General features: G+C 36.0%; 1 protein-coding gene across 2 annotated transcripts in view; it reads left to right on the top strand.

Moving 5' to 3' along the window:
* Positions 1-21584, top strand: part of Pola1 (DNA polymerase alpha 1, catalytic subunit) — a 288260-nt gene that overhangs the window by 222046 nt on the left and 44630 nt on the right. For both annotated transcript variants that reach the window (XM_047536617.1, XM_047536616.1), the window contains one exon: positions 333-429. In XM_047536617.1, the coding sequence (XP_047392573.1) occupies positions 333-429 (97 nt within the window). The remainder of the gene's footprint in view (positions 1-332; positions 430-21584) is intronic.

Raw genomic sequence — 21584 nt, 5'->3', positions numbered from 1 at the left:
GTACCACTTTTCCCAATTAACAGTGCAAATTGTCACGGGTGCATAGGAATTTGCAATTTGACAAAATCAGTTTTTTGACAGCAGGGGCAATCAGTCTGCAGCTTTGCAAGTAGTAATCTATGATCGAAGTGGTAGGATTTATTCTGAATTATGAAAGGTATGTATGCTATATGAATGGGACAAACCGTTAGTATGATTCTTTCCTTCTTATTCACCCCCTTTACAAAAATGCTGCTTGATATGGAAGTTGAAATTAGGGAATATACTCTGCTGAGAGTGATCTCCATCACCCCCCCAATAGTAGTATTCATGTATTTTCTGTTATATTGCAGTATTCTGACAAGTCTCTGTACACCCAGCTGTGCTTTTACCGGTACATTTTTGATGTGGACTATGCACTGGAGAAACTTGTTACCGATCATGAGAAAGGTACGTTAAAATACTGTAATTACCTTTGAGTTTTAAAGTGGAAATTTGCATCATAAAAGCCAGACCTACTGTGTCAGGCTGTTCACGCAGCATCACATTGCTGTCTCAGAAGCAGGCTGTGGGGGCCTGTGTGAACAGAGGGATCCCCTACATGAGGGGCGGTGGCATAGGAATCCCCAGCTTTGACCCCCACAGACTGTCTCACATTGTTCTCTATTAAAGCAAGGCTTTAGGGAAGGAACAGTACAAAAAGGACTCGTTAATGCTATATTTTGAAAATGCTATTTTCTATAGAGTTTAGTAATTGTAATAAAGTAAGCATAGGCAACGTGATCATTGGGCCTACAAAAACCAGATATTACCACAAAAAAATAGACCTGGAGTGTGTCTCTGCTGTTCACTAAAAGCCTAGGTTCATTTTGAAAGAGAAGGATGGGGTGGAGTTCTTTTATTGCCTCCATCCTAAGAGTATATAGGTGCCTCAGCCCATATGATCAGATGCTGCCTGGAACCCTCTGCACCCGGTGTTTCCTTATACAAGACTTACAGGCACTGTGGGACTTAATGGGTCTGGGAAAAGCTTTGTTACATAACTTAAAGTATTTGAAAATGTCATGACAAGTGCATGTTTTTCTCCTACCTGAAAATCACATTGACAACTTTTCTATTACCTGTAAAAAATAAAAAAGGCAAATTTACACATTTTTCTTATTAGTTACCTACAGAGTGTTTATGTTGTTTGTCAGTGAATATCAATTCAACATTTTGTTGGTCGGTATTAGGGCTGGAGGCAACCTCAACAGCATATAAAAACCTCCAAATATTGCTGTATTTCTTCACATAAGAATCCCCATGCTGCCCTTGATTTGGTCACACTGTTTTCAATTCCAATGATAATTGACTTCAGTTTTTCCATTTCCAAGGTAGGCTAGAAATTATTTCTTAAATTGCCTTTACTAACTTGTTTTTTCTGTCCTTGGATATAAAACATTTTATAGCTGATATAGAACTTGGTTTGGATATTAGTACCTTATTCTTAATGTTCAACAAAGACTTGGGCTATCTTTATAGTATATTTTTCATGAATTAGTGAAATTTATATAGAGAAGAAATTCCTTATGTCCATTAATAACTGGGTTTTAGAATTTCCATGCATGGCTAACATATATATCGTCAGTAGGTGTTTTTCTTTAGCCCCCAAAGACTTTTCTTTAAAAGTGATCATGAGTTGAGTGTAGTACTAATTTTCCAATGGATGTATTGTGTGTTTCTATTGGACCAGTTACATTCTTCTGGTTATCAGTATATTACAACCTGCTCCCCCATTACTCCTTTCTGAATCTGGCCATCCTAGGTTGTTTTCTAGATGTTTTTAGACTCCAAGGGGATAGAATCCTTCTCCATACAGCTCTAAAATTCCTTTCTGGGAAGGTGAATCAGTCTTTCATGATGAAGAGTTTTTTAAAAGTCTGGTGACTCTTGGAGACATGGAGAGAGAGGAGTGATCTGAAAAGTCACTGGGGATTTATTCTACCTTTTTTCAAAAATTTTTTGACATTTGTTTGTTTGTTTATTTGTTTATTTATATGTGGTGCTGAGAATCGAACCCAGTACCTCACACATTCCAGGCAAGTGCTCTACCACTGAGCCACAATTCCAGCCCTATTCTGCCTTCTTGGAGAACATTGAGGAGTATAGATTATTTCCCTGGAAAATAGGAGATAATATAGTAGTCACTTAGAATTTTCTTGCTTTGCAAAAGGGGACAAGTATTTTCAGGATCCATATACTCAACGCAGTTTATTGTTGTCCCATTTTGTAGTATGTTTAAGAATGGGGATGGCTTTTTTGTTGTTTATTTCTAATAAATACACTACCCAGCAGTTCAGGGCAAAAAAATAGTACTAAGGGAATTATTAACAAATTCTTTTATGTGTCAGAAGGCTAAAGAAAATAAAACAAGAAGGGTACAAAATGTATGTGTCTGACAGAAGGAACTTCATGAAATGTTCGGAGAGCCTTTTTGTTTTATTTATTGAATTTTAACTGTTGAAACTTTTTCTTTGAACTTCCTCTTGCTTATTTATTATTCCTAAGTTACAGTTTAAGAAGGAGCCAGTTAGCTGATATTTATGTTCTTAGGGCATTTTCAGATCCTACAGTGATGCTAATTGGTATTATGGTATTTGTTAGCAGTGGGATTTCAACAGAAATTCTGGGTCGTGCTTACCAGTGGTCCACGAGCAGAAGTTTCCTAACACATAACATCTGATAAGCTGTCTCCTGAGAGTTGCTTGGGGCATACTAAAGATCCAAATTCATGGATCCTGTGCCTAGATATTCTAATTCTGAAGGTGAGAGGTAAAGCTTTAGGAAGCTATAACTTTTAGAAAGTATTCCCAGGTAATTCTGATGTGCAGCCAAGTTTGAGAACCCCTGTTCTGCACCCTGAACAGATTAGTTGTATGGTTTTCAAATAAAAGAGAATTGAATGTAAGTTGTAATTCATTGGGGAAATTTGGGGAGCAAGAATATTCCTGTAGTTCAGAGGAGAACAATTACAGGGGGGAAATTCATACATTTAAATTAGTATATATAAAATTCACTTGTCCTTTTAAAAGTTGGAATGAAATTTTCTCTTCTGATTTGCTATTCAAGAGAGACCTGCTATAAAAATGAATTTAAAATCTGTGGGTACCAGAAGGCAAATATATTTATTCAATTTGGACCAAGGCCAGAACACCAGTAGACGTTAACATCAGAAGTCCTGTGAAAAATGATAGTTGTTACACACAGTTATATCATTGAGAGTGGAATCTAAGTATCATCTGTCAACAAGTGCCCTGTAACTAGAGTGTGAAGTATTTACAGTAGAATCTCCTTTACTGTCAGTACCCTAGCAACATTTCCTTTGCTAAGATTGTTTTACCATTTCCATTATAAAGCCCATATTTTAAGGGTTGTAACTAGATGGTGGTTTTAATTTTTGTTTGAAACTTGGCAATTTGACTTGGAAAAAACATGTACAAATTATTTGAAAGAGGTTTATTTATTTTTACAGTGAAAAGTAGCTCTGTCAAAGCTTTTTCTGTGCTTTGCTTTCAAACGAAAGTTTACAGGCCATTAGTCCATAATGTGAATTAACCCCATTTGGTATTTTTCCCTTTCCTTTAAAATGGTAAAAGACTGTTATTCACTTTGGTGAAGTGTTTACTGCATATTCACTGTAACTACATAACATTTTGAAAATCTTATTTCTGTGGGACTTTGCATTATTATTGTAACTGCTCCAGAATGTACACAGATGACATAATGGATCCAAAGGAGATTTTAGAGGAACACAGTAGCAATATATGAAGTAAAAAATCCATTTCCAGAATGGCAGCATGAAATGGTCTTGTATGACTGCTTCATCCCATGGTGCCTTGGCCTGAGTAGGGATAAGTGAACAGTTTGGGGAAACCTGGATCAGTTCAGATCTTTGTCCAGTGGCCTAAATTAAGTCTGCTTAAAAATGCAAGAGGGAAAAAAGTCTCTTACTTTTCTCAAGTAAACATTTTGTTGTTGTTTATTCAGCAATAGTTAAAAAACAACATATGTACATGTAGATCCTATTGTGTATTGAGTGTGATGCCTCTTGGCAGAGAAAGCAAGATGAATGGTTGATAGTCCCTGCCCTGTAGGAACCAAGAGTGTGTTGGGGAAGACAGTTTAAACAACCTGGTTTAAGACTAAAACAACCTGGTCATATTGCTTTAGAGGCATAGAGGGAACCACTAACTCCATTTTTACTTCAGGGTTTTGTCTTATTTCTAGAAAGAAACGTTTTTTCTGTTTGTATTCTCTCTTAGCAGATGCATATGTCCTCTGATTCTGTGACAGCTAATGGTAGTAGAATGTTAGTAGGATTAGTTTGCTAGAGCTGCCATAACAAAGTACCACAGACTGAGTAGCTTCAACAACAAAAAATAATTTCTTCTCAGTTCTGGAGGCTGGAAGTCTGCGATCAAGGGGGGGTGTCTTCTAAGACCATTGTCGTTGACCTGCAGCTGGCATTTTCTCCTTGTGTTTTCACGTGGTTTTCCCTCTGAACCTAATTTCCTTTTCTTATTCTGATACCAGACATATTGGATTAGGGCCCACCCTAAAGACCTCACTTTCACTTAGTTACTCCTTTGAAGGCTCTCTCCAAAAACAGTCATATTCTAAGGTATAAAGGGTTAGGAGTTCAATACTGCTTCATGATGAATTCTGGGAGATACCATAACAGTCTACTTGATGAATTTTTCTCCTTTGAACACATTGCATTTGTCTCTGCCAGAATTTGAACACTGGGATTTAGGATTCTGTTGAAGAAAGGAATTGGAGTTGCAGGTTGAAACTAAAAGATGGTGATTTAACCTTATAAATAGCATCCGTTCCTACAACATGTACAGTCAGAAAAAAGAGAAATTATACTCTATTTATGTATGATTTATCAAAGTGTGTAAATGCATTCTACTGCCATGTAACTAATTAGAACAAATAAAAAATTTAAAAAGAAACCTGACTTCTCAATGGGAGTGTCTTCAGGCCTAGATGGACTGTCTTTAGATCACCTGTTTCTTGCAAAGGGCTATGGGCAAGCCTCCTGTTCCCCAGACTCCTGAACCCCATCTGTAAAGATTACTGTGCTGTGCTTGCTTCTCTCAATCAGATGAAATCTTGCATTCACTTCTCTTGAGCTATGGTCTCACCTGCTTTCTTTACTTGATTTTTTTCTTAAACTTTTCAGTTTCTTGTTATTGCCTCTTTTTCTATTTTTTTTTTCTTTTTTTTTTAACTTGGAATTGAACCCAGAGAACTCAACCACTGAGATACATCCCCAGTCCTTTTTATTTTATTTTTATTTTGAGACAGGATCTCACTAACTTGCTGAGGCTGGCCTCCAACTTGCAATCCTCCTATCTCTGACTCCCACTGGAATTATAGCTGTGCACCACTATGCCTGTGTTTGTCTTTTCTTTTTGCCTGATGGTAACATCTGCAAGGCATTTATTTCTGATAATGCCACCCAGAACTAGACTGTCCCTTTATAAGGTACTTAATAGTTTCCTATTGTCCTTTCATATATGTAACATAGGTCCTCACAACAGCCTTGTGAGGCAGCAGTGGATAACACCCATTATATTGATGAAGAAATTGAGTTATGTATATGTCCCCTTTATGTTCCCATAGCCCCCTTTTGAGTGCCATTCTTATAGAACTTGTCCTGAATTACTCCATTTAACATTCTCTTTCACTCAGTTCATTGAGACAGAGGGTTGTATCCTGTGTGTCTGTGCTTTTTCCCATTGTAGCCAGTTCACTAAATAATTTGGTAAAAGAATTGTTAGTGGAAAATAAGATCACACAAGCAATTTTAAGGATTTTAGAAAAATCGGTCTTAGGAAACGCTTCTGTCCATTACTGAGGAGCAATTTGAAGCAAAGTTGTAGAACCTCCTATAGTGTTTGGCTTAAACTCACGTGTGCTATAAATTGAAGTTATGAAAGTTCTTTGACATTTGCAGATTAAATGTGTTGCTTCAACTTTCTGCAAGTGATACTAAAGGTAAGTGATAAGTTGTATCTGTCATTTTGCTGATACCAAATTGGAATTGAATGGAAAGAATATCAAGTCACTTGCTGGACATGGTGGTACACACCCATAATCCTAGAGATCTGGAAGGCTCAGGCAGGAGGATTGCAAGTTCAAGGTCAGCCTTGGCAACTTAGTGAGACCCTGTCTCAAAATCAGAAATAAAAAAGACTAGGGATGTAGCTGAGTGGTAGAGCACCCCGAGGCTCAAATTTCCAGTATCCCCCCCCGCCAAAAAAAAAAGCAAAGAAAAAGAATATAAAGTTGCTTAACAAATGACTGAGTCAAGCTATCTGCTCCTCACTCATACTACCACAGGGTTCTGGCTATCAGCTAGTTATGAAGTAGTGATTATTTTATTACCTCTTAGAAAATGGTCTCCAAAGAAAGACGATAGCTGGTACTGAAAAGTGAAGGTGTCTAAAAAATTGGTGTATTTTTTAAGCCAGAAAATAAGAGTTTTAGAGAAGAAATTCTAGGCAGGTTCCTTTTCAATGTGAAGAATTCCTGCTGTATTTCCTAAACTGCTAAAGCCAAAGCACAAGAGTTTTATCATTGCTAGAAGTATTGAAATAAAAGTAGCCTAGAACCCCTGAAGTTCTCTCTCAGCCAGTTGACATTTTTAGAATTTGCTTTTTAAAGTCCTTACAAGGCACTATAAAAAGGGCTGTGTCAGCTTGGTCCATTTAGTCTTACACCATTTTGGTTTTTTTTGTTTTTTTTTGGTGGGGGTGGGGTACTGGGGTTTGAACCCAGAAGCCCTTTACCACTGAGCCACATCCCCAGCCCTTTTTAAATTTTTTTTTTAATTTTGAGAGAGTGTCTTGCTAAGTTGCTGAGGCTGGCCTTGAACTTGCAATCCTCCTGCCTCAGCCTCCCATGTCACTGAGATTACAGGTGTGTGCCACTGTGCCTGGCTTATGCCTCTTTTTAAAGCCCACTCGTGTTGGGTTGTTCCACTGAAAAAACTATTTTTGTTTTGTTTGTTTTTTTTTTTTGCGGTACTGGGGATTGAACCCAGGGCCTTGTGCTTGCAAGGCAAGCACTCTACCAACTGAGCTATCTCCCCAGCCCGAAAAAACTATTTTTGGTTTTTTGGAGATGAACCCTTTCTGTTTTTTTTTTAAGAGCTAAGAGCAAGTAAAGTATGCATAAAACAATTCACACCTACTAAATACATAGAAAAGTAAGCAGAAATTCACTTAAAGCATCTATTCTTAAAAATCTATCTTTTATCATTGTGAAAACAGTTTTGTTTATAAAAATAGGTTTTGAGATGGGTAACTTTAAGCTCAATTTTCCTTTGATTTTATTTTCTTGCAAATAACTAATGTGGGGTTTGTTTCTTTTAACAGTTCCATTGATGAGTTTAAGGGAAGTTTTATGGTAGGAGGCTCTAACTTGGCAATTAAGAACAGTTAGCCACCTGTTTGTGATTAGGAAGTGATTGTAGAACTCTAAAGAATTTTGAAACCAGGAAAGTGGGAGGTTTTTGTTGTTATTGTTAGATGTTAACTTAGTTTTACTGTTTAAAATACAATGTAATGCTAAAGTACAAAACTAAGTAACAATTGTGATTTAATTTGTAGTGATATGCAAGGTGGAAAAATTAAGGAACACTAGAATTTTATAGTCACTGGATTTTAGACCATTTTTATTTTCTCCTTTCTACTGTTATCTAATTCCTAAATTATATAATCTGATCATGTACTGATTTTATAATAAAAAATTAGAAGCACCAAAATATTACAAAGAAATAATTTTACTCAACTTGAAATAATTATTCAAACAATTCAGCAATTGAGGGGAAAAAAACAACATAGAAATGAATTCAGAACAGCTTTTTTTCTCTATGCAGTTTTTTCCAAGTTGAACCTAAGAACTTGTTGCTCAAAGTGTGATCAGTATACCAGCAACGTTAGCATCACCTGGGAGCTTGTTAGAAATGCAAAATATTGGGCCCTCTCTAGATCTACCGCATCAGCATCTGCATTTTAACATGATCCCCAGGTGATTCCTAGGCATAATTCCTAGGCATTAAAGTTTGAAAAGCACTAATATAAACTATTCATCCTCTTAATAATTAAAGCCTAATTTAAAATCCTTCCATTTTATTCATTCATTGATTAGGGCCACCCATTTGGTAAAATTTTAAAACAACATACGCAAGGGACAGATGGGCTGCCCAAGTTTAAGATAGAATTTGTATCACACTCAGATCTTTTGAAATATATTTTGTAATTAAGCTAAAAAGGTAGTTTTCTGACAAAGGCTGGGAGAGGGGACAAAAGCAAGAAAGCATGAGCTCTTCCACTTTGTTTCTTCTTTAACTAGAAGGAACAAGGGAGGAGTAAATTAGGATTTTCAAAATAGCTTTCAGCGTCTCAAGATTAGTGGCTTATAAAAGAGAGAAGTGGAATGTAGTTCTACACCCTTTTACATACATTCTGGACCTCATTAGAACATTGATTTAGAATGTTTGTAAAGATTTCAAGACCTTGAACTAGATTTTTGTAAATGGAAACCAGATTCTTTTTCTTATATTTTGGTACCAAAAAGTTTACTTTGAAATTTACTTTTCCTACTGTTGCTGACTTTTATGTGCAGTGTTTATGCTCACCACAATAAGGACAAAGTTGTTATTTCCATTGGCAGCATGGAGCCCCATCACACTGCTTTGTTTTTCAGAGAACTGCCCGCTTTGTTCTCATTTTTGTTTTATTTTTTAACAAAAATGACTTCATGATGAAACAGAAGAAGAACTACATTTTGCAGGAAATCATCACCTTAATTGCTTTGCCCAAAAGTAGAAGTGCCTTCCATGTCTCTGTACGTTTTCTGTTATCTTTCTGATAGTTAAAGTAATATATGAAAGTTGCCATGTGTTTGGGCGGCAAACTTCTGGATTCTGTTATGTGTCTTTTCTTTAAGGCCATTTCTGTAAATATGCACTCATCCTTTGCATTTTTGTACGCTGGGATCTAGAGGCATACTATGATAACAGCCATGTGACTTAATTTATACCATCATTTCCCATTACTCTCTTCTCAATGGGCAGGTTCCTTTCCTCTTTCGTAGTAGTGAGTACAGTAGCACAAACAAAGGCACTAGTGTTGCATATCTAGGCGATAAAGTGGTGGTTGGTGGTCTTCATTTGCAAAACATATTGTTATTTTTGGAGGGATGAAAGTGGGAAGAACCTGATCATTGATTTTCTTTCATGTACTTTTTAAAAATACACTTCTGTCACCAATGAGGGAAAAATATTAAACAATTTTCAAGCGGTTAGATCATAATGTGAGCTAATCACTTTATTTTGAAGAAAAGTATTTTTAAACAGTTGAGCTAGTGAATTTACTTTTAAAATGTATTGTGCTTACACAGTAGATGGTTTTATTTCCATGATGTTTTTTACTACATAATTATACATCTTAATTACGTAATTACTATCATAATTATTATGTAATTGCATGTACTTCCACTAATTACAAAATCAGGAAGTGTAATTATCTAGTAAAAACTTTATGAAATTTCATGCACTAAAATTACTTAAAGGCTATTCCAGTGGTCTAGTGGAAGGCTTTCCATGGTTAGTCATCTTAGTTAATGACTTTAGAAGTTGAACTCATAGACCAGGACAAGGAGCACTACAAATAGACCAACACTAAACTGAGTCTCATAGGTAAGATAGTCTCTACCCTTTTTGAATTAAAGTTAAGGAGCATTTTAATTTCTTTGTGACTATGAGTTTGTGGTATGTTATGTTTGAGGTAGCTATCACATAAGTCAATGAAAAGGGCAGTTATTTCTTAGGAAAAAAATTGATTAGTTATAATTGACAATCAAGACATTTAGGTTACAGAACAGCCAGGCCTTCTGTAATTTTATAATGTGAATGACTCATTTAGCTCTCTCTGCCTTTAAAAGCAATAATAATAGTAATATTCACTATTTTGGTTTGTTTAGTTTGGACAGGATTTTTTCCAGTTTGTGTTTATATTTATTAAGACTTGAGCAAACATATCAAAAGAGCACATTTTTTTCTACTACTTGATGTCAAAAGCAGCTTTTGAGATATAAACATAAATGCACAAACATGTAACATCAGACCCTAAATCAAGACAGAAGGTTTAATTCAATAAAGCTATGATGCCTTTACCATTCAAAACGACATACAAATTGCACAGTGAAACAATAGTCATGACAGCAAATTAGATATGACATCTAAATTACACTACAAAGAGAAATCCCAGAACCATTTTTTGGTCTGTAGAAGTCTATTTTAGCCCAGGTTTAAAACCCAATCTAGAGACTGCTTTATTGTCTAAGTGGGGTAATGTTGTAGAAGACTAATTGGAGGTTGGTTGAATTAATTGCACATTAATTAGGAGGGAAAGGCTTATAATACTCATGGCAGAGAAGAGAGTAGATCCTTTAAGTATCATGATGGAATGTACTGTAAGTTTCAGCAATGAATATTAATCACTTCTTGGCCTTTTGGCTGAGATGAAGTGTAGGAATTAATAGCAAATGATCAATATTTGTGTAACATATGTTATCTGTTATGACATAACCTAAATAAAGCACTTGGGGGTTAGAAACGGTTATACTAAATTTTCTTTCCCCCAAATTAGTGTTTTTCATTAGAAGTATATCGAAATAAGCACTTAAATGTATCACAGCAACTTCTTTTGAAAAGGCAGTCTTAAACTTTAAAAGGTTCAGCTCTGTAGTCTTAGAAGCAGATGACATTCCATTTCCTCTATAAAGACATGCTCTTCGTAATTTTATCAGTTATTGACTTTGTGACTTTTTATACCAGCTAAAATTTCTAATAAATGTGATTTTTAAAAAGTTAGTGAACAATATGAAAATACCAGTCCCATTTGCTTCAAGCAAATTTTAGAGAATTTATAGTCATCAGAAGGGTTTCATGGTCTCAGAAATGTTTAGGATTTAAACAGGTTTAGTCTGACTCTGGTATTTTTCTCTTGTTAGGTAGGGATTCTTTTTAAATTGCATATTCTTTTCTTCATTTACTTAGCCCAGAATTTAATGTCTTAATCATTTCTTATTTGCCTTAACTCTATTGCAATAACATTTCTTCTCATGGTTTCAGATGTGTTTAAGCTCTCCCTGAGAGAGGCAGCACTGCCTCTCATATATCCTCTTAATTTTTTGTTTTTATGGTCGATGTTTTCTTTTCTTTCTTCTTCTTTTGTTTTTTTTTTTTTTTTTGTAACCAACTGCTTGTGTTGGTTACAACCAGAGCAGCCTTTAATGGTTAAGTATTTGCTTAGTCCTCATCTTTCCCATTACAGTGCAGATTTCATTTTGAAACTGACATAATGTTTAAACTGACTTTGTTTTATTTTGCTTTGCTTTCTTGCTTTTCATCTAAACTGATATATGTCTTCATTGTCCTGTATAATTCTTTAAATTTTTCATAATTATCTCAGGGAATCAACCATAACTTTTGAAGTCTAATAATGGTCTTATGATGTCTCTGGTTACCCTTCAGCCTCAGGCCCAGATCTGATGTTGATTTTCACATTATTAGTCAGTCCCCATTTATTGTTTTATGTAGTACTGTCACGTCTATAATGCTACCCCTTATATACAAAGAAAAACCCATCATTGAGTTGGCTCATTCCTAAAGTAGTTCTTCCTGTAGTTGTCATGAATTTATTCAGATTCATCTGTATTCTCTTACCTTGTATCCAGGAAGACATGTAACTAGACAAAATTAGCTGCCTGTCATTGCATTAAATTGAGTTAACATTAATTGAATTCTCCCTGGTTAAAGGCCCTGGGAAACCTTCCTCTCCTTGGTCTATGAGCCCTGCATGCCTTAGTTCCATCCCTTGGAACTTAAGACTTGAACTAGCTGTGTTCCAAAAAAGATAGGTTTACTGGCTAATTTTACATATTGACGTACTTTACTTGTTTTAAGAAGTTATTGTAAGCCCAAATTCACAAAAAGGATCACAAAACCAGGTCTGTGTGTCTTTTTCTTTGTCCCCTTTTCTTGTCTTGTACTTCTACCCAGTTTTCTCAGTGAGTATTTGTTGAGTCAGTCTCTGCCCTATGTGATATGTAAAGGACACAATTGCAAACAAGACCTGGTTCCTGTTTCTAGAGGTGATACTACTCTGTGTGTTTGTGTGTGTGTGTGTGTGTGTTTCTAGGGCTCAAACCCAGGGCCTCCTGCATGCTAGGCAAGTGCTCTACTACTAAGCCATGCTCCTAGCCCTAGAGGTGATACTGCTTCTGATGACTTGTTTATTCAAATATTCATCCTCTAAATACCTACTTTTTAAAGGGCTTTATGCTTTCTTTTTATTTTTGCAGTGCTGGGGATCAAACCCAGAGCTTCACACATGATACTACTGAACTACACCTCTAGCCCGTAGGACTTTACTGTTTTATGGAGACCACTCACATCCATTATCTTTTACTTTTTCCTATCCAGTCCTATCAGATAGGCTTAGTTGGCATTTTTCAGATGAAAAAAACAACCTCAAAGAGCTGAAACGACCCTCTGAAGGTAGCAAAGCTCTTTCTGTTATGTTAGAGCTATCCTGCTCTTAATCTATTAGGGAAACTTCAGCCTGGCGATAAATGTCTCTAATACAAGGGAATGGTATGAAGATTCACAGAATCTGAGCGTGTGCTTCAGGGAAAAGTTTTCCTGGTAGAGATGGAATTGGAGTTGGGCTTTGGAAAGTGGGTGAGATTTTAATAGACATAGATGCAGTCATGTACTCTGAGACTGTTTTTTCTTTCTCACTTTTCTTTAAGCTCTCTTGCTTATCTACCTCTTACAAATTAAAAAAAAACACATCTGACAAATGCATGATGATTTTAAAGCATATCTGAATTGGAATTTAGTTGAAAATTGCTTACTAAAGAAGCTGGCCTGTGTAAAGCTTTAAGCCTAGGACTGTAATATTGGAAGGACAATCACTCTTCGCTCCTGGATATAACCAAGGGTGATACTTTGAAATAAATTGATCCATCCTTCAGGACACATCTGTCAAAAGTATATCAAAATGTTTTCCTATCTTAAATAATTTAACTCAGAATATAATAATGTAAGTATTTTGACATGAAAATGTTACATACTGTGATATATCCACTTATCTTAAATCTTTAGCTTTAAAAAAAAAGAAGTGTCAGTTAGACAAAACAAAACAAATAGGAATTAAAAGGAATGAATGACAGACTCTACTAGTTTTATTTAGAAGATAAAAATAAAGTTCTGTTAGCATTGTTGACCATAGGATATGAAAATGTTTTACTTAAAACATGATTGTTTTAACTAATGTGGTGAAAATATAAGCATATATGGGGTCTGTTTATTAATCACTGTTTACTACTGATATAACTCCTATGTTTTATTGGCATATTATAAATTGTCTTACCCCCAAAAAAAGCATTGATGCTGAAGAGTCAATCAAATCCAAGATAAAGGAGTTTGAACCTGAGTCTGTTAAAGCACACTCTGGTCTCTGTTAGTGAAGGCTTTATCACTTTTAACAAATGTGCCACAGTAAATTTATTAGTATGCTACAAAGAAATTTTCAAAATAATTAAGACTAAACTACACTTGTCAAAATAAATGAATGAAATACAATTTTGAATCATCTTTCTTCACTTATGGCTCATTTACATAATTCAGTAACTTACACAGGAGTCTTTCAGTCATTGGTGTGAATTAGCAAGGTTCTGCTATTCCTTGTTGTACAGGCAGGAATTATCCTACCATGTAATTAGCTATTCCAGACATGGACTAACGGGAAATACCAAAGGGCACAGCAAAATCTAAAGAGACAAGGCAGGGAATCTAAAGACAAGAGACAATCAAAGACACCCAACAAACTCAAGCTGGTAGACCACAGGGAATTCTGAATGAAGCCTCTTAATTTATTTTGAGAATAAGAAATCAGTAGTATGAGAGAAATCTCAACAAGATTAGCTGACTAAGCCTACTTAAAAAAAATATCTCTATAGTGCATGGTGCGCCAGGTTAACCACTCCTGTTTGTTAGTCTGTATACAGCTCAACAAATAGCCGGCAAAGCTTTTCATGGGTATATAGTGGCTTTCCATTGAGGTTTTCACTCTTTGAAGGAGGTCGTTTATACCAATGAGATCTGTAGATGCAAATTGCTTTCCCTATATGTGAGGGGTCATTCCTTTCACAGCCCACTTGCTCATCTCTTTTATAGAGGTTTTGTTATTTTTGTACTGCTCCCAAAGGAATGATGGGAATTGTGCCCCACCCCCCATCTAACTTAGCATCCAAATCTTTTTCCTCCAGCTCTGTGAAACTTTTGTGTGCTGATCTTTGGGAACAAAACAAGCTGTTGGCAGCAGCCTTTAGCTCTGAATCAGGAAACTTTTTTCCTTCTTTCAACCTAAAATATCATCTCTTTAGATTTGCCTCTTTTGCTCACCTTATTCTAAGGAAATACCTTTTTCATTACAGCAGTGTCACTGTAATGTGCTAGGACATGTGGGAAATTCTTGGAAGCAGCATCCTCAAAATGTCATTTTTAGTTTGGCTCCAAAATGGTGTAAGCTCATAGGAACTAGAACAGAGAAAGTGAAGGGAACAATTTAAGGGTTAGTTACAAAAGCCTAACTGATCTCATCACTGAAGCAGAGGGAAAACTAATACCTGTCTTTTGCCTAGGCTTAAGGAATCACAGACATTCAAATGTTCTAACCTTTAGGTAGGAGGAACTTCAGGGACACTGTGTGAGTGCTCTGTAAATATTTGTTGTTTCCTTCCTCCCTCCCTTCCTTTCTTCCTCCCTTCCTTCCTCTAGTATTTGTTGAGCACCAAGGGTGCTGACCTGGGCTTCTCAAAGGCAGTATAGGGTAACCCAGCTCTTGCAGCCAAGACTCACTGCAAGTGTTAGCTTTCTATGCCTTAATAGATAATGAAGTTGGGATGTGTGACTTAACCCCTGTACCACCACACTATAAAACTGGAAGGATAATACCATCTACCTCCTAGGTTTCTAAATTAAACAGGTTAACATAAATGGGGCAATGCATAAAATGCCTAGAACAGTGCCTGGTACATGGTAAGCATGTCAGTTGGCTTTATTATTTCTGAGAATAACATTTTGTTCAAAACACTATTATAGTACTTAGTATCCTACTTACTGTTACTGAATTGCTTTCTGCAGCCTGTCAATGACCATATTTTGTTCAGATTTGTGTCACCAAATGCTAATGTACAGTGCTAGACATGTGGTAAATGTTCCATTCATATTTACTGAATGTCTCCAGTATGAAAGAGCCATGGTCCCTACTCTCAAGGAGCTTAAAATCTATCTTGATAGCTCTTTTTTTCAGGGATTTTGTGTGGTGTGCAGGGGTGTAGGGTACTGGAATTGAACCAGAGGCACCACTGAACTACATCCCCAGCCCTCTTTATTTTTTATTTTGAGACAGGATCTTACTAGGCTGCTGAGGCTGACCTGGAATTTCAATCCTCCTACCTCAGCATCTTGAGTAACTAGGATTACAGACATGCACCACCACACCAGCAGTTTTCTTATTTTTTTAAAATACCATTCATAAAGTAAATGAAAAAAGATAAATTTAATTCTCAGTTATTTGTTCTTAATGGAAGAAATTGAAACACAAATAATCCACAAACACTTCTGGTTTTTGCCTGTCATTTTGGCATATTTTCCACTAATACTAAATAATCAGTGATAATAGTTGACTCTTTTCCAGGGAGTGTAAAGAAAAGTTGTGATTGTGTACAGAAAGTCAGCCAAACCAAGTTCCAAATCATGTACCTTTTAGCAGAATAATTCTTAACCAAGGTGTATCCATTGCACTTTTAGAAATGACTGGGGACAAGGCAGCTATGTATTTAAAAGCTCCACAGGTGATTTTGTTGCACACCCACAGTTATGAGAATCTCTGAGTTAGTGAAACTCTTCAAACTTTAATATTGCTTCTTGTCAAATATGCATTAAATCTGACTTTGATATAGAAAAGACTGGGTGGCATCTAGATAACAATTTAAATAGACACTAGAAAGGAAAATGAAGTCAAACACAAGAATATTTCCTAGATAAAGGAAGCATTTATGGTGCTATATGAGCTAATATAACATCAGAGATAAAGTGAAAGAAAAAATAGTCTAGAGAAAAGTAAGCAAGAAGAAGCTGTTCTCTGGTAATGAGCAAACTGAAGATGAAATAAATGCATTTCAACAAAATTGGCTATAAAGCACATGTTATTTTCCCCCATTAACTTACATCATACAACTAGGAAAGGCTGCTGGAGAGAGTGGGGGATCCTTGAGGAGACAGAATGGGTAAGTGAGAAGGTATAAAAGTGGAGGCTAACTCAATTGTCATACTTAGGTGCCTCCACTGTTTGATTTTCTGGAACCTTTTCCCACTTCCTATCTTCTACATGCCTTGAATCCCAGATGGATGGATCCTGGGAGAAGCAACTTTCTTCAGGTTTCAAAATGTTACCCATCCTCCAAGTTGCCTGGGACAAGATGGTGGTGGTAGTAGTAGTAGTAGAGGCTTTAGGAGGATACCCCTGGGTGCCATGGTCATGTCTTAGGGTTACCAGTTTTGTGATCCTGGAACTAGTCTCAGATCACCCCCTTTTGCCTTGGTGCTTTGGGACTGCACCTTGTTGGTACCCTCAGATTATACTTCTCGCTAGTCCCTTGGCAGGCTTTAGCTTATGTGGTTTCCCTGCCTAGATTGCCAGCCTCAATCCAGTTTTTATGTACTGGTATTCTGGTCATATTTTAAGGCCTCACAACTAGAAGTAATCTTTTTCCTGCAGTCCTAAACACTGTCTCTCTTACAGTGCCATACTTGTTGCATATTATTGCATGTCTGATGGCAACTTGCATATGATAGGAACCTAATAAATGGTGTGTGGAATTGTTTTCTAGAATGTAGCTTTCTGAGTCATCTTTTACCTACTATTTCCCATCATACCCTTCAACTATATCATAAAATGTTTTCCCATCCACATATCTATACTTCATTGAACATTTAACCCATACCATCTCCTCACTGCACATGGACTTAATTCCCACCTACATTTGCCTGCTTTCTGACAGTTCCCGCCAGAATTGGGCTATGATATCATGCATTGCCAGAGTACATAAATTCCAGCCTACTCATTCCTTTGTTTAGACCTTTAGTTTCTATTAATTAAATTGATACTGTGTTATGTTAGTGGAATAAATTTAAAGAATCTGAAAAGCATACTTCAAATGAAGACTGTCCTTGCCCAGACCCATTCCTTCCTCCCCCAGAACCTATATACTTATGATAGCAACTGGCCATTATGCTTGCAAGTTTATCTCCTGATAAACTGTTCTAGCTCTTTATTGGCATTGCTATCTTTGAATTTCTTCCAGCATTCCAACAAATTTGTGATTTAGTTGGCTAGCCTTTCTTGTATCTTGAAATGTCTGGAGGCTGACTCCAGATAGCTCTCCTGAAGTTGGGAATGTAAGGAACTGCTGAGAGACTTGCACACTGGTCTTCTGTTATCTCCTCCTGGGACACTCAGTGGAGCAGTATGCAGACACCCATACTGATGGCAGCTTAGGTTTGTAAACAGTACTATATTAGTAGGCTGGGGCTAGTGGTGGGAAATAGTGAGCCCACAAGAAATTTAGAGATACCTGTGTCTTGGGTATAACCTTCAAGTAACAGTAATCATTGCATAATGTGATTGCAGGAGACTGAGCAAGTTAGAAAATCTATTCCTGGTTTGCCACTGACTCACTTTGTGGCATGGGCAAACCATTATTACTCTTTGATTTAGTTGTCTTATTTGTTCAAAAAAGGAAAAATAGCATGTGTTTAAAAAGTGCTCTGAAATTCCTCTGAAAGAGGCCTGTAAGTGCAAAGTACCATTGTTGTTTTTATTATTATTATTAGTGTTCTATATGATTTCGTTTTATGCCATGTAAGTCACAGATGTTTCAATTCTTCTCATTGATGAATTTTAGAAAACTTTCATCTCATTCTCGTTCATAGCATCGATAACAGTTTAGTACATCTTTGTTTTAGCCACAATTAAAGTATATGTCCAAAATAGTTCTCATTAATAAAATATAATTACCAAATTAAATATATCTATACTACTTTCTATTGTTTTTTTTTTCCTCCTCAAAAAATGTGGTTACCAACAACTACTAAATGAGACCTTTAATTACTGCCAATCTTCTCTTGAAAGTAACATTGCTTATCTTGAGTAGTTTGAACTGTAAGTGGTATTCAGTACACAGTGGGGTTGTAATGCGATTATGAAGTATACAAAGTTAGTGATAAATAAGCATGATAAACCATATATTTGTATTAGAAATAATATTTGAATTATCAACTGAATAAAAAGGCTGCAACTGCTGGCTTCTTGGGGTGGGCATATGATAAAAAAAGTACACTTGGAATAAAAAATTTTATACACTTCCATATATATGCAATACAACAACCTTTTAAATTTTAATGAGCTTTTGCATATATAACATTTAAATTACTGGTAAAATTAAGATTTGTTTTGCTTTCTGATAGATTTTTCAAAATTGTGTGTGTGTTTTTTTTAATCTCTTAGCTTATTCATCAGTAGAGACTTTTGATTTTTCTGCAAGAATATTAAAAATTTTCTTGTCTTTTTTTCCTTTTCAAGTGTCGATGTTTTAGTAATTAACATTGTGAACTTCATTTCTATTTCACCAAGAGGTTCAATGAGGAGTAAATTGTGTGCTTGTATTTGTAATAGTGTTATAAGGTGTGGGGCCCTGGGTAGGAAGTATAGCTGCCATATGGTCTTAAAAATCAGACCTACACCATATATGTCATTCTAAATTATTTAGTTTGCTTAAAGAATACATAAAATTTTTCATTAGTTGTGAATATTTTTAACGTGGTGAGTTCCTTTAAAAAGGCACATTTTGCCAGGTGCAGTGGCACACACCTGTGATCTTCACCACTCAAGAGACCGAGGCAAGAGGATCACAAGTTCAAGGCTAGCCTAGCAACTTAGCAAGACTGTGTATCAAAATTAAAAGGGCTAGGAATATAGTTCAGTGGTACAGTGCTCCCAGGTTCAGTCTCTAGTACCCCACCCTGCAAAAAAAAAAAAAAAAAAAAAGCCACATTTCTACCTTTCTTTTAAGAAATCAGCATCTGGCTAGATTAGGTCAACATTCTGAATGGCTACAATTCATGAAGGTGAGTAGCAGCTAAGCAGTTTAGACAGAACATGGATTATTCAGTTTACCATAGCCTTAGTACATCCCACTTCATTCATTTCTGTTCCCTGTGTGGCTACTGTAGGCCTTTGTTTGCTAGAAATATCTGCATGCTCCCCATCCTTTTTTTAACCAGAAAGGAAAAAGGAAGGGAAAGAATAAGAAGATATAAGACTTTGGGATTTAAACAGTAAAAGATATAAAAATGCAAAAAAGATGTATAAGTCATATGAAGATACTTATTAAATAATCATAAGCTTGGACTTTAAAGTCCAAAACATATAAAAAGATGAAACATAGTAACTAATCCTCTCTATCATGTAGTTTTCAAAGCACTATGACATGTCCTTCATTCTCTGATTCTCACAGCATCCCTGGGAATAGGATAACAGTTACATACTCATTTCACCAATGAGAAAACCAAGTACTGGTGAGGGTCATTAACTTGTCCAAATTTACTAATTTGTCCAAATTTACAACTGCTAGGTGTTGGCTCTGAGGTATGGCTCCTCTTTAGACTGTCCAAATTTTCTGCGGTGATCAAAATTTTCTTTATCTGTGCTGCCCAGTGCTGTAACCTGTGGCCGCACACAGCTATTGATCACTTGAATGTGACTAATGCTACTGAGGAACTGAATTTTCAATTTTATTTGGTTTTTAGTAATTTAAATTGAAAATCACACATGCCTAGTGACTTCCTTATTAATCAGCAAGGAACTCTAGAGTTTTTTTCCTCCTTAATCTCATGGGTCTCTGTTAAATACAGAGACCTTTTTGTTATAGATGCACACATACCTTTATTTTGTTTATTTATTTTTATGTGGTGCTGAGTATCAAATCCAGTGCCTCACACGTGCTAGACAAGCACTCTATCAGTGAGCTACAACTCCAGCTGCAGAGACCCTTTTAATAAAATTCATCGAAAGGAAGGTCTGTAGTATCTTACCCAAGTGGCAAGCATTTGTTCCACCAGAATTTCAAGATATGTTGAATATCTCTCTACATAGGTTTCTCTACATAAAGGCTTCCATTCACACAATAACATTCTTTGTAACAAACTGGGGTCCCAGTAGTGAATTTCTTGTCTACAGAATCTGCTGAGATTCCTAGTTCAGATAAAGAACATAATTTGAGGTGTATCTAGACATCCGAAATGTGTAAAGGTTGTCTCCTTCCCTGGTCTTTTTTATGGTCTAAGATATTAGTGGCTGTTTTGAAAACGTGTCGGAAACTTATTCTCTGGTGATTAGCTGGTTTGAATTGTATTGAGAGTGGCTTACAGAAAGACAGCCATTAAGCTAATCTCTGTGTCAATTAGTATTTATCATTAAATCTAAAATGGCATTGATTTAAGATACATCCTAACTTCAGAGGTGTTAAAATATGAAGGAGGGGAATCATCTTAAAATTGGTGAAATATGGTCTGTTACTGGGCTCCATTTGATCAGCCTATAACCAGGGACAGCATTGAGATGCAAATGTGAACTCCTGCTTTGCCCTGTGCTTAATTAATCACTTCATCTTTACCAAAACAGAATCCACCACCCCCACCCCATTTCTCTCTGCACTATGGCTACCCCCTTCCTCACTACCTTATCTTGATTGTGATTAACAGAAAGAATTCCTAGTAGTTAGGAGAAGATTTAAACTCTAACTTGTTAACAATTGGATCACTTTCTTTAAACACCTCTCTGTCCCCCATAAATGCAGACCAGAATTTTTTTTTATCATAAGTAGTATTGGAACAAGCTTAACCATTCACCTTCTAGCACAAACAACTCTGCAGCACAACTTTTTAGAATATCACATGCTGTAATTCAGATTATCATATTAGTTATCCAGTCACACCATTCGTTTTTAAATACTGGAGTGTTTACCTGAATTTTTCCCCTTTTCATTTTCCTGTATATTATTGCAATGACAGGTTTATTTATGTGCCTCAATATCTACACTTTAAGTTACTTAAAAAATATTTTCCTGTGTCTCCATAATGATCTTCTTGAACATTTTAAAATATCAAGTATTATGGATGGATTCATATCTTTTTCTTTTCCATTGTGTTCTCTTAAATCTTGCCTATATTCGGACTTTGATATATTTAAGCGCTTTTAAACTCATGCCTTAAAATTTTGTACCAATCTTACTCTGGAAACTGAGCACGTCTCCTGAAATCTTAACAGCCTTCTAAAGAAATTTGGGAGTTTGAGTCTATAAAAGTAGAAGAATGTATTGCCTACAATGGAGCGTGGCACCTTACAGTTACCATTTCA

Source organism: Sciurus carolinensis, chromosome X (genome assembly GCF_902686445.1).
Source record: "Sciurus carolinensis chromosome X, mSciCar1.2, whole genome shotgun sequence".
Classification (NCBI taxonomy): domain Eukaryota; kingdom Metazoa; phylum Chordata; class Mammalia; order Rodentia; family Sciuridae; genus Sciurus; species Sciurus carolinensis.
This window is presented reverse-complemented; position numbering and strand designations above follow the sequence as displayed.